This window comes from Haemorhous mexicanus, chromosome 1 (assembly GCF_027477595.1).
Source record: "Haemorhous mexicanus isolate bHaeMex1 chromosome 1, bHaeMex1.pri, whole genome shotgun sequence".
Classification (NCBI taxonomy): Eukaryota; Metazoa; Chordata; class Aves; order Passeriformes; family Fringillidae; genus Haemorhous; species Haemorhous mexicanus.
In genome coordinates, this window is record NC_082341.1 from 8328435 (window position 1) to 8341713 (window position 13279).

Consider the following 13279-nt stretch of genomic DNA (forward strand, 5'->3'; position numbering starts at 1 on the left):
CAGTATTGGATTTGTAAAGGGGAGGGTGTTCCTGGGTTTTTTTTGAGATCTTGCATCTACCGACTTTATGTGCACATTCATTTATTGGCTTGTAAATGTTCAGGTGTTCTCTTAGACTGAGCAGCCCTGGAGAGTGAGTGATCAGTTGTTGAATGGTGTTAAAACCTGCGTTCAATAAGGACATTCTTTGCTCTGTATTGATGGCAGCTGCTTCTTATGAAATCCCTTTGTGCCATTCCTTTTACTGAAAGAGTCCTTGGCAAGACTACTGAATTTTTCTGCTAATAGGTATGCAGAGTACTATTAAATACGATCTTTTAAGTCACTGTAGAAATTTCATCTTCTTGATTAGCGAGCATGTATTGGAAGCTGAGTTTCCTGCAGTGACTGAGAGTAGTGGCCATCTCAGTCTCAATTTGTAGCAGTACAGTTCTGTTGCATGAAAGTAAACACTTGCACACGTTAGGAAAATGTGAAAATGTGTTGGAAATTAGGAGCTTTCTGTAGATAAATGAGCATAATTCTAACATCTTCAGTGGTTTTTGCATTTAAGGTAAATTTTAAAGCAGTCACTGCAGGCAAATGGTAGATAGAAATTCCAGTGTAAGAAGTGCTGTTCCAAGCTTCCTCTTAAAAAGTCTTCCTTTAATCCATCTACTTGAAGCCCCAGTAGGCAGAGACTGGTGGTTGGCAACAAAAGGATGCGTTTCACTTGCAGCATCTTTCTTTCAGGCTCATGGGAAGGATGAGAGATCAGATTAACTTTGTGTTCTTGATGATGGCCTGCCCCTTCTTGGCTGAACATATTTCCAGATACATGAGGGGCTTTACACATTGGAGAATACAGTCAGATAGGTGCAAAGTTTATTGGGATTCTCTTGTTGAAAATGTGATGCCTGGAAGCTAAAAATGCCATGTCTGGAAGTGCATGATATGCATACTTAGGTTCTGGTAATTTTAATGGTGTGCTGTCATGTTTTAGTGTAGACTGGCATTTTTTCCTCTCTAATTTTATGGCAGGATAAAGCTCACGCACTTCTAATTGTCAGCACCAGGGACACTTCCTAACTGCAGATCATAGAAATACACTTTTTAAACATCTTTTTGGTTTGAGTTAGTCTTGAAATGCATCGACTGTATCAGTATTTTCTAAACCTCCTGTAAATTGTTATGAAATTTTCATGTGAATAAAATACCATGTATAAGAGCTCTGAGTAGACAGCTACTTCAGCCTGAAAAGGAGTGGAAATACTGTTGAAGAATCCTATCATTGGCTTATTCCTTTGATGTTTCAAAGGCACATCTCTTTACAGTGGCCACCATCTCCCTGCCCAGCCTTGAATCCTGATTTCAAAAAAGTAGTTACTTTCAAGTCAGTTTTGTTTCAAGTGGATTGGTACTATTTTTAGTCTTTAAAGCTTCATAAATGATTAAGGACTTGGTCTATCAAACCCCTAAAAGATGAGTCTCCTTGGATACCTGCTGCAGGTACTGTGCAGTTGGTGTTCAGCTGTGCCTCCTGTGGCATTTGAATCCCATATATTTTAACTTGTCTCATAGTTTTATCTTTTCTTCCTGTCCTATTCTGCAAATTATTTTTGAGTTGTAGGTAGTAATTTTTGCTGAATGTGTGTCCAAACTTGAGTGTGATCAATTTATTAGTGCAGGAGAACTGTACATAGATGCACTGTGAAGTACTGATTTAACCTGTGATAATAGGTGTTGCATTTTTCCCCTTAAATGTTTATACCACAAGTAGCTATTTCAGGGATCCTGTGGTGCTGCCAAAATTGACATGAACTAATGAGCAGTTTATGGCAGCTCACTTTGCCATTTACCTTTTGAAAACTGTTTGGTGTCTTGGGAACAATCACATTGTAACTCTCCTGAATAATCAGTGTGGGAATTGCTTCTTCATCTTTTCCAGTATAGTGTTGGAATTTATAGCAAGAAGCAATTTAATCTTCTTAAAATAGTGTCTTACAACATGCTGTGTATTATTTTTGAAACATACTTTTCACACCGATGGAATATTTGACATCAAGAAAATGAGGGCTTGAGACTTCTTTACTGCTTGAGCAAGTGTCCAAGGATTGAAAGGGCACAGAGTTTGAACTGCTATCTTTCATGAGTATTAAATTAATTTGTTGAAAATATATAAATATATGAATTTATATGCTACTGCTGGAGGCAGGATACTGAAATAGACTCCAGTTGACATTTCTCTACATTTCCCACCTTATGCTATTTTTCTCAGTGCCTCTTTGACCTGTAATACCTGAACTATTTCAGGACTAGGTCTGTCAAGAGCATCTTACCAATTTTTTTCTGTGTGGCCATGGCTGTTTGATACTGACAGATGTTCATTAGAAGCCAGGATGAAAATATTCCAGTCATTTTCTGGTGTAATGTGATACAAAGCTTGCACACAGTCCTCCCGTGCTGAAAGATTGCTGCAATTAGTTTACCCCATCAGTCTCTGAACCAGCAAACCACAAGTTCTTAATGAAAGTGGATAGAAGCCAGACATGGACATGAACTGAAAAAAACCCCACTAATGCATTAGTTCTTGTGCCTTGGTTACCAAGGGAAAAGGGATTTTTGAGGCATCTTAGCCAACTTCTGTGTTGGGAAATGCACCCAACTACTCTCTCAAACTAGAAGCATTTCTTAATATCTTTCCTGCTCTGAAGTGTGACACAGTAGCTGTCTGCAAAGTCAGTGTTTAACCCTGCCTTGGAAATGTTTCCCTCTCACTTTCTGAAGTGCTCAAAACAAACTGGAGAGGAATCTTACTAAAAGCTTTTGGTAAATGAGCAAACACATTGTGTGGTTGAAAATGCTTTATTGAACTTCTCTTGGCCTTTCATTTAGCATGGAAATGTTTGCATCTTTAACCACTTACACAACTGTGAGAGGAAATAAAAAGTGCTCTGGAAAATAGCAGAGCTGTTGTTACACTTTGTATTGAGATTGGAGTATAAGTTCAGTTCCCAAGATGATCCAGCTGTAGCACTTTGTGCATTTTGCTGTAACATTGAGTAAATGTTTTGGGAAATAGCTTTTTGTGACTAGCATTTCAAAGTGCAGTTGTAAGGACAAATCATCCATGTTAATCCCCCTGAAATACTAGTTTTAGAGGTTATTTTTTCAGGAAAAGGTCTCTTGATTCTTCTTGGTATCCCTATGCAATCACTGTCTTTCATCTGAGATCAGCAGTTCTGTGATCACAGTTGCACACACCACTGTCTTGGCAAGGCCAGACAGACTAAGTAGTTTTTGTCTGCTGTTAATTGCAGCTGCCTGCCTCATTTTACCCTCATGAGCAGTGATTTTTACCAGTTAGTGTCTCTCATGTCCATGCTTCTTGTGGTAGTTTGGTGGTGAGACTGGGAGATGCCTAGGAAATGTTGAGTGGCATGAAGTTGAGAAGGCAAATTAATCATGTATCCTTCTATTTGAAACGTGAAATTATTGTTAGTGTCTCTGTCAGCTTTGTCTAAGGGATGTCTTTGGCTGAATAACTATTCTAGTTTGCCTTCCTGCAACAAGGAGCAATTTAATTCTGGAAAAAGCAGAACTAAATTATGTAAATTAACTAGGAGAATCCTAATTGCCCTGTTGCATGTTGTAGGGGAGGGAACGGTTGGTTAAAGTTAATTGTAGGAACTGTGACATGTGAGAGTAAAAGTAGCAGATTTTAATCATGGCTTTTTATTGCAAATGCTTTTGGAAATAACTACAACAGCTCTTAGGTAAAACAAATGGTGTTAAAAGGTGCCTTCTTGTTTCAGTGCCCTTGCTGCCAGTTCCTGCCCAGCCAAGACCTGCTGTAGGACCCCAGAGATTTCCTGTGAGTAGCAGCTGTTTCTTCTTCTCTGATATGGATAAGCATACATTTGCAAGGAAATATTAATATAGCAAATAAAAGCTGTTCTAGTGAAATATAATTTTAAGGATTTGTAAATATTGACAATACACTCTGCAGTTGAAAATGTTTGTTAAAAGCTTAAGGTCAATGGATTTTTGAGAATAGAATTAATTCTGTTTAACTGTAAAATTGTTGAACCAGTCTCTCCAGTGGGAAAGGCATGAATGCATCTTGTCTTAAGGAATATGGGCTTCATTTTATTACTTGACTCTTTCTGTATAAATAGAATCCTTATTTTATTTGATATAATAAAAGGCTATTTGAAATAATCCCTAAGCTTAAAAAGCAGTAATATGTATTTATTGTAAAATGCAGCAGTCATTTTTATCATTACTAAAGGTATTTCAACACTCTCATGTTTTTTTATATAAAAGAATAGAACTGGCATTGCATGACTTTGCTTTCTTTTATGTTTCTAATTTTGAAAACAAATCAGACACTTAGCTGCTTCACTAGGCTAAATACACTTCATAATTTTTTTTAAACTCTATAAATGGAAAGAGTATATGCTTCTAGAACTTATCTCATCATTTCAGTTTTGTTATACTAAATTTCTAGTTGAAATGGTTAGCATGGTATCAAAATAAGCAAAAGACCTAGGTTGCAATATTACCTAAAGTATTTTCAGGTAAAAACCTGTGTATTATACTTCCCAAATATATAAAACACACAAAAAATGTGTTGATGTGTGCAGTGCTGAAGGAGAAAAATAGATGTCTGAGCATCTGTGTAGTATCTCTGGCATGGAGATCAGATGTGCTGGAAAGAAGTGTATTTCAGAAACCTGCTGTGACTTTTGATTGCCCAGTGCAGACTTGGTTGTTTTTAATGCAGAATACTTTTCATACAGGACTTATGGCTGAGGAATTGTGATATCTGTATTTTGCAGAGAAACAGTCTTTACACTGCTGCATTTCTTCTATGAAGTCTTAAAAAATTAAGTTGTAAACCTGCTGTTTAATTAAGTATATTCATGTTATATCTTCAAGAAAATATTTTTGAGCTTTTTAAAAAATATTGTGGTTTTCAGAGGAAATAGTTTCTTCAGCAGTCTTAAGTATTATGGGGAGACCTTATTTACATTTTGAAAGTAGTTTTAATTGTTATTTTTATGAAAACAAGTGTCTTGCATTTGTTTTTCTTTGATACTAAGTTGATTTGCCAGTAAACACAATTTGGGATGGAAAATAAATTGGAGGATAAGGAATATCTGTAAAGGCATTGTAATTGGCATCTTTGAAGTGTGTTTACATCAGCGTAGAAAAATTGGAAATTAATTTTTATTTAAATTGAGTGTGAAATTAGATTTTAGTTCTGTTCACTTTTGGGGTTGCAAGTTGAGAAGTATTGCAAACCTAACTAATCTAAATACAGCAGTTTTTAAAAGGGAATAAAGTAAACTGAACATTTTTTGGTTGGATTCTTGCTCCTTTAGCCTGCAGGAAAAACTTGACTGCTTGCTGTCTTTTTATTTATATAAGCAGTGCACCAGAAAAGAGTCAGTGTAATTAAATTTTCATGAGGAGGAGGGCTGACTTAACTGCAAGGGTCTGGCATTGTCACTTGGTTGCCTTGTTTTTTTTCTACTTCAGCAGTAACATGCTGCATGACCCTGAGAAAGTTGCTCCATCTTTCCATGGCTCACTGACTTATACAGTGGACTTCCCCTATGAAGTACTTTATAAATTTTGCATGGGTTATCAGTCATATTAGGATTAGGAATTAAGTGTCACTGTGTACATATCTCATGTTTGTTTTATTAAATGTAGTATGTTAGCTCTTGAGCTGAAGACAAATTTACTTTCTGACTAACGTTTTATCTTGCAGAACTACCTTTTTTGCTGTTACATGTCAGATGCCTTTGTGCTATTATAATTCACTTGTTTATGTATAAATGTTGACTTAAAGCAATGCAGCAGTGGTTAGACAATTTTGACAAGCCATTTGAAAAAGATCAAAGACTTACTCCTGACTATGTACAGTTCATTCAGCCTTTTCTTCTACCTATAAAGAATCTCGGGATATGTAATAACTGAATTTGCTCTTGTTTTTAAGATTGCATAATCAAATGATAATAGTTAACTGATTTTTCTGATTGCTTTGCTTCTAAAAGATAGTGGGGTTAGAATTAAATATTTGCAGTCTGCTTTCCCCTTGAACTTTGAACTGGATGGTTTCTTTTCATTGAATGTGACAGAGGTGGAAACATGCAGAGTAATTAAATTCTTGCAAGAAGAGACCAGAAGTGGGCAATGCCATAACTGAAGGAAAAATTTGTCTCTGAGTTTCTGTCTTATCTAGGAGAGAAACCTCTCAGTGCAGAGAGACTGTGTGCTCCAAATATGGGAAGAGCTTCAATCAGAGCTAATCAATTGCCAGTCCTAAATCTATTGGAAACCAGGTGTTGTTAATTTAGAGCTGATGAAATGACTTTGTAACCATGTAATGGTTAATTCTTACAACCTTCTGCAGAAGGATGTAATTGAAGGGTTGAACAAAGTTGTAATGAGCGTGTTAACATATGGTGTGAGACCTAAATTGTAGGAAATAATGTAGGGCTGTGTCAGGCAAGTGTTGATCAAGACTAAACCTGCTTAGAGTGGGGGCTGATTAAATTCCCTTAATCTTGAATCTCAATTTTAGTATTTCAAGGTAGAGCTCATTGTTCAGTTATTTCTTTCTTAAAACTTAACTCCTGGAATGTTTGGAGTACTGGAAAAGATAAAAGAGAATGAATCTGTGTTGTGTACAAAGAGTTATTTTAACACTTACAGTAATGTTGAATCAAGCAATCAATTTGTCTTACCTGTTACTCTATAAGCATTTGAGGTGACTTGGTGTGAATGGTGTTTGAGAGCTATTTATAACTGACAGGGACTGAATAAATGGTGCATCTGAGGTGTGTAACAGCTGAGAAACACAGTGCACTTGTGGGATCTGGGAGTTAAGGGTGTGAATTCTGTTTGTCTGAATTGAGCAGTCGTGGCTGTAGTTCATAGTAATCCTGTCTAAAAGCATGGTTTGAATTAACCTGGACCTAAGCAAGTGCCAACTATATATTTTCTTTAAACAGTTGAAAGAATAGGTTAAATAACCTCTTTGGCAGAGTCCTTCTGAAGGTCTGGCTTTATCTTCTGCCTTTGCTTTAAAGTGGTTAAGAGGCCTTTTCCAGAGTTCCTGTCCCAGTGTCACAATTGGTATTTCACAAACTGCAGTCTACTTTGCAGACTGGTCCATTTACAGAAAGATCACAGAAGACTTTATCCACAGACTGCTCATATGCCTCTTCTGAACTTTTCATGCGTTTTCTGAGCAATTTACTAATTCTTGTGGATGCCCCAGTGCAGAGGAAGGAGCCTGGAGGGTTTTATATTACACAAGAGGGACCACTGTGATTTCTGTCCTTCATCCAGTGTTTGTTATCTTGGCTAATTTCTCTTTTAATTCCTGTGTTCTGTGAAGAAAGATGGGGTATAACAAGGGAAAAGGAGATTAAATAGAAAATGGAAGAGGTATTTCAAAACATTTTATATAAAGGCTGCTGCTAACTGACTATTACAGAGGCCAGAGCATTAGTGAGTGTGAAGCTGGAAGTTAAGGGATGAAAAAATCTGGACCATCAGCTTATCTGAGTCCACCAGCACATTCCATGTCTGAAATATTTCAGTGTTTGCCTGAAGAAAAATGTATAGAAGCTTTTGGCTTCAGACATCATTTATTTAAGTTATGGACACCGAAGTAATAATACTACATGACACATATGTGCAGTATTTTATGGACATACAGAAGTGAAAGAAGTGTTGTCATGCCCACTTTGGGATGGAATGTGGCAGAGGGAGGGTGTCAGTGTTCTTCAGCCAGAAATTGTGAGGTATCCCTAGCATCCAGATTTGTGGCTGGAGTGTGGGGCCTTTGGAGAGAAGAGGGAGCTGGGGAGAGCCTGCCTCTCACTGCTGAAGGCAGAAGAGAGGGATTCCTCTGGTCTGAGGCCATTCCCCCTCTGTCCATGACCTGGATCCTCCTCTGCAGCTGCTGCAGAGAGAGCAGAGCCTGTTAATGGAGCTGTGTGCCTTTGGCCAGGAAAGCTCTCAGGAACTTGGGATGAATTCTCATTCAGCTGTTGTCCTTAAGCTGTCACCCTGGGTGTGGTGTGAGCTGGGCAGGTGCTCAGCCCACAGACACCTTTGGTCCGTTTTGGTCAACTTGAGTTTCAGAGCTGAAGTTGGGAACAGTCTGAAGTGATACCAAGCACAAGATGAAGTGGCACCAGTGTCTACCCGACTCATTTGTGCCAGGAATGCTTTGCTATTTTTTAGTGCACAAAGCTTTTCTCTTTTGATAAAAGCCCTTAGTGCACTGGGTGGGTGTCTTTCAGATAACTCTTGGATTCATGTCTGAAGAAGCTGAATTGTAAAGCATAAATGTTTTATTTAGTATTTTTAAGACTAAAAATACTCAAATGGATGGTGTCTCAAATGGATGCTGTGAAGGGTAGTTGAATTACCTTGCTGGGATGGTAGTTTTGGTTAATTTTTCCATAATTTCTGGAATCATTAGTTTGATCTCTGAGTTTTCAAGTGTTGTTTGTGTTCCAGACACTGTTTTTAAACACTTCTTTTATTGATTTCATCTGTGAGAGGTTTTTAAACATGTGACTAGTCATTGCTCAGAACAGAAGTTGCTGTCCTTCATAGTCAGTTGTTTGAAACATTTCTTTTAAAAAAGCAATATATTAGTGCTATACAAATTAATTATAAAAGGTACATTACTTATTTTTTTCCCCAGGTGATCCTTGGACTGACATGTATCACCCCACCATCATTTTAGCAAACATGGGTTGGCTTAGTGGTATTACAGTGGACCTGGGTCTGTAGCTGCACCACCTCTTACAGGATTTAGGGGCAGAAATTTGCAGTGCTTTTGAAAACAAAACTCATTGCAAACGTCTTTGTAGTGTGTTGTGGGAAATGCAAATAGGGACGGAATTTTTTCCCCATTTTTTCAAATTCAGTCATGAGTTGCTACACGTGAGTAAAGGTTTTTTAGCAATTGTTATTAATGTGGACTCATAGTCCACATAGTAAGGACTAATTATAAAGAGTCCTGCATCTGACCATGGGCAGTCATTTAACTGATATTTAGTACATGTTTGCAGCAGTATGTGTGTAGGAGACAAACTGTTAGTGGAAATAAAAAGCCACTTGTGTAAAAGATTCTCTTACTTCCTCACAATTATTTTGCTTTAGCTATGGCTTCACTTTAATGAGTAACAGTAAATGAAATTTTCCCTCTATTGCTGTGTAGTAGTGGCAGATCACAGGTAGTGTAGAAAGCATTTTGTTTCCATTTAACAGAATACATGGTATCAGGTGGTGTTGATTGACATTTCTTGGATACTGCTTTACACAGCATTTCATGCAAATCATGTTTGAATGAGACTGCTGCATCAAATTACATTTCTTTCAGATTATAGCCCTTGCAGATGTGAGACAGAGCTTGTTCAGCAGCTAGCAAAAGGCTTTGGCTTTTAACAGGTACAGGTAACTTGACTGCAAAGCTCTGTAATTACAACACTTGAGATAGTGAAGGAATGATGGGCACTTTCTCTTATCAGATCTATAAGTAGTAGCAAGCAAATGCAGCATGAGATCTCTCCAGCTGTCAAGTATTGTCAGGCTGCCATGGAGGGAAAGCAGTTTAAAATGCAGGTGACATAATACCCAACATCCTCCATTTGCTAGTGGGCTTCTGATTAATCACGATTACCATACATTATCATACCATCAAATTTAATCATATCAATGAATTCCCATCTGCAGGACGAGCAGCAGCAGCTAAACATGATGGTAACAGCTATTAAATAAGAGAGAAATAGCTAGTTTCTAAATGCAGTAACCCTTTAACTTGTCATGTTGGCTCCAGTGTGCACGTGCTCTGTAGGCAGTAAAGTGGAGCAGAAAACTTGTGCATTTATATTTTACTGTCATTTATCTTTCTGTAAGGTGATTGCTGTTTAGCACAGCCAAGAAAAAGCAGTGTTGTTGATTTTTTTTTCCCCTGTGTTCATGATGGTAGATTTTCTTCAATCTCAGCTTTAGTACCTGCTAAACACAGAGTCACAGGATGGCTGAGGTTGACAGGGACCTCTGGAGGTCACCTGGTCCATCCCCCTGCTCAGGCAGGGCCACCTGAAGCCAGTTGCCCAGGATCATATGTGGATGGCTTTTGAGTATCTCCAAGGAAGGTGCAAGTGCTCAGGTGCCCTTACAGTAAAAAAGTTTTTGTTTATCTGGATATATAGGTTGTACTTTGGTTTTTGTATATTTCTGTGAATGAAATGTGAAACTTTTAAAAAAGCCTTTGTAAACAAAGCACAAACTTTTATCAGTGCAAAGAGGGAAAAGTGGTATGCATGTGCTGTTTTGCCATTAATTAGACACAGTTAGAGTTACTTTGCAGAAATCAGGACTTATAAAGCAATCCAATTAAAATATACAGTCTGCTGGGTACAATACAGTAAGAGTAATCTAGAGCTTAAACACTGAATAGAGAACTAAAATGTATCTATTGTAGTACTACAGAGTATGACATGATAGTATACTTACCTTAAGCTATTTCACTGAGATGAATAAATGTCCTTCTAAAAGAACTCAGTACCTTTGTGTCATCATAATATGAAAAAGAGTAAATCTGTAAACTGTTGTTCACCTTCTGTGCCTTCAGTTCTTGCTAATTCTTTAGAAAGTTAAAAGGAAAGTGCTTCATTTTATTATGAAGCAGTAAGTCACTACTGTTACACTAAAGTAAGGCCATTCAGAGAGATATTATGGGTTGACTTTAAAATGATGAAAATATTCAGGTCTTCTTACCCAATGCATGAATAGTACTTGCAGGCATATTGGGAGCTCTGAGTATGTAAAGTTCTCACATCAGTGTGTTTGTAAGGTCAGAGATGTGCAGAACATCTCAAAAATGAGATTTCCTAACAGAACTAAAAACCATCAATCCATTAATTTGATTACTAACTAATCAGGTCCTTTTCAAAGTCCAGGTTAGCAGCAATTCTCATTTTTGTTTTCTGGAAGGCTGCCTGCTTCTTGACTTTTTTTGTAGCAACCTGACAATTTTAGTTAAAGAGAGAAGCATCTTCCCCAAGTCCCATTGAAGTTCTGAGATTGTTTTTAAGTAAATTGTAACTGCAACTTCAAGCTTGGAGTGTAATGTAGAAATTTTGAATTGATATTCATAATACAGTTTAATTTTAGCCTAAAGTTGTTCTGATTGTTAGTGACTTGCAGGCCACCAAGATACGTGTAAATACCATGATAATATTTTGGAATAGTTTCTGCAAAGTCCGAGGGAAAGATCTTATCTCATTAGTTCTGACAACAGGAGGGGGTTCCTAATTCTTTACACATCCATAAACTGTTAGCTGTCAGCACAAAATGTGTGCAGAAGGATTTTACTGTCTTTTACTAAATGATGATGAAATCCTCATCTTTCAAGGAAGGGTTCATTGTTCTGAATGACATTGTCTCTTACACTCTTTCCCCAATTTGTTCTGTTGTACTTAACCTTAAAAGTTAGAGGGTACCAAACAAAAATTATCATGGACTCTTCTACACCCCACTCCAGCAGAGGATTGCAAACTTAAGTGAAACAGAATCTTCCAGATTAATTAGTTTAACAATGTAGTGTTGAAGAACTTCCTTGGGTTTGTGGGTTTGAGAGGTTTGGGTTTAGTCTTCCCTTCAGTCTGTGCAAGTCGCAGCAGCTTGTCTGTCACACTATTTCTCATTATGGCCTGTCTCTGCTGGGGGCACTCTTCCTTCATCCATACCAAGTAGGTGGATGGGAGTGTGGTTTTTTTGCACATCAGCACTTTAAATTAGGAATTTAAATCTAGAGTTGGGATCTTGTTACCAGTACATTTTCTCTGTCTGTATTTCATTTAGGAGTCTCTGAAGCAGAAATTCTCCTTTGGAGAAGTGGTTGCTAATGGGCCCATCTGCTTTGGTGCTTCTCTTAGAAACACATTGAAGTTGGAAGTGGTTTTGTCTGCATTTGCAACATGAATCTCTTCCTGCTGGATGTATTGCAGGGATGCCCTGAAACTTGCTGAAAAGGGACAGTTATTAGTATATAATACAGTTATTAGTATATAATAGTTCTAATTTTTAGGTTTAGTCTCCTGAACCTGTTAGGGATTGTCAGTCTGCTGGGAATACCCATCTCTGTCTGCATTGCCTGTGTTACTTATTTTAGCTATTTGATCATGAGTTGGCTTAAATAACAGGGGATTCCATGCCTCTCTCTCCTTGCTTGTACTGGTTTACCATGTTGGCTGACATGGTAATTCTACTTTGAGACCCTAAACAGTGAAATAGAGCATTGGTGATTTTTCTTACAGATGACCTGGACTTCTGCCTCAGCCTCCTAACGCTCTTTCTGATCTCTTGGAGTTGTGTAGTGTCAGAGAGGAGCTTATCCAAGTTGTGTGGTACATTTTAATATTAAAAATTACTTTTAGCTCAGTTGAAAATACCAACCCATTCTCTCTGACTCAATCTGCCTGTAATGCCAGGATCTGTGCAGACTACAGACTTGAACCAATGCTTGGCTATCTCCATATGTTTTCCCCTCAGAAAACATATTCCAGAAACTTTGAAAATATTCATATATGGGTAGCATAAAACTGTTGTCTGGACTTTTATGGGCACCTGAACTTTTTCTGTCCATGATTGGGATCAATTCAAGGTGTATCTTTCATATTAGGTGATGTTTTCCTAAGTCTTTTGAGAAAACCGTGGTGCTTGTTAGGTTTTATTTCACCTTGATGGACTTACATGATTGTCATAGACATCAGAAGAAAAATACTGAACCATTGAAACTGTATTTAAAAAGTATCAAAATTATTTTATAATAAAAATTTTCCATGAGTCATTCCTTTCTGTATGCTGTGCAAACTAAAAGAAAATACTGTGAAACTTGAAGACCCATATTTCCTGGAAGATACGGATACATATTTCTTCTTGGAAATTTTTGAACCATATCCAAGATATATGAGCAGGGTTTCCTACACAAGAGGATAAAAAGTCAGTTTCTTGCACAGGAGGTAGGCAGTTTAGGAAAGCTTTTCAAAAAGTCTGGGGGCTGCTGAAATAAGAGGATTAACATCTTGTGACAGATGGCTATAGTTTTAATTGTCATAGGTTATAGTGGTCATTATTCTTTGCATTTAAACCATATAAGAAGAATTAACTGTGTGGCCCTGCTTAACTGTCAATGGGGTTCTCCTAGCTCTTTGCATTTTAAGTGAGATTAATAAGTGAAAACATGTTGTACAGG

At 37.5% G+C, this 13279-nt stretch overlaps 1 protein-coding gene across 5 annotated transcripts in view; it reads left to right on the forward strand.

Moving 5' to 3' along the window:
* The window catches only part of RBM33 (RNA binding motif protein 33), a 98889-nt gene that overhangs the window by 38130 nt on the left and 47480 nt on the right, over positions 1–13279 (forward strand). For all 5 annotated transcript variants that reach the window (XM_059839600.1, XM_059839610.1, XM_059839629.1 and 2 more), the window contains exon 10: positions 3795–3853. In XM_059839600.1, the coding sequence (XP_059695583.1) occupies positions 3795–3853 (59 nt within the window). The remainder of the gene's footprint in view (positions 1–3794; positions 3854–13279) is intronic.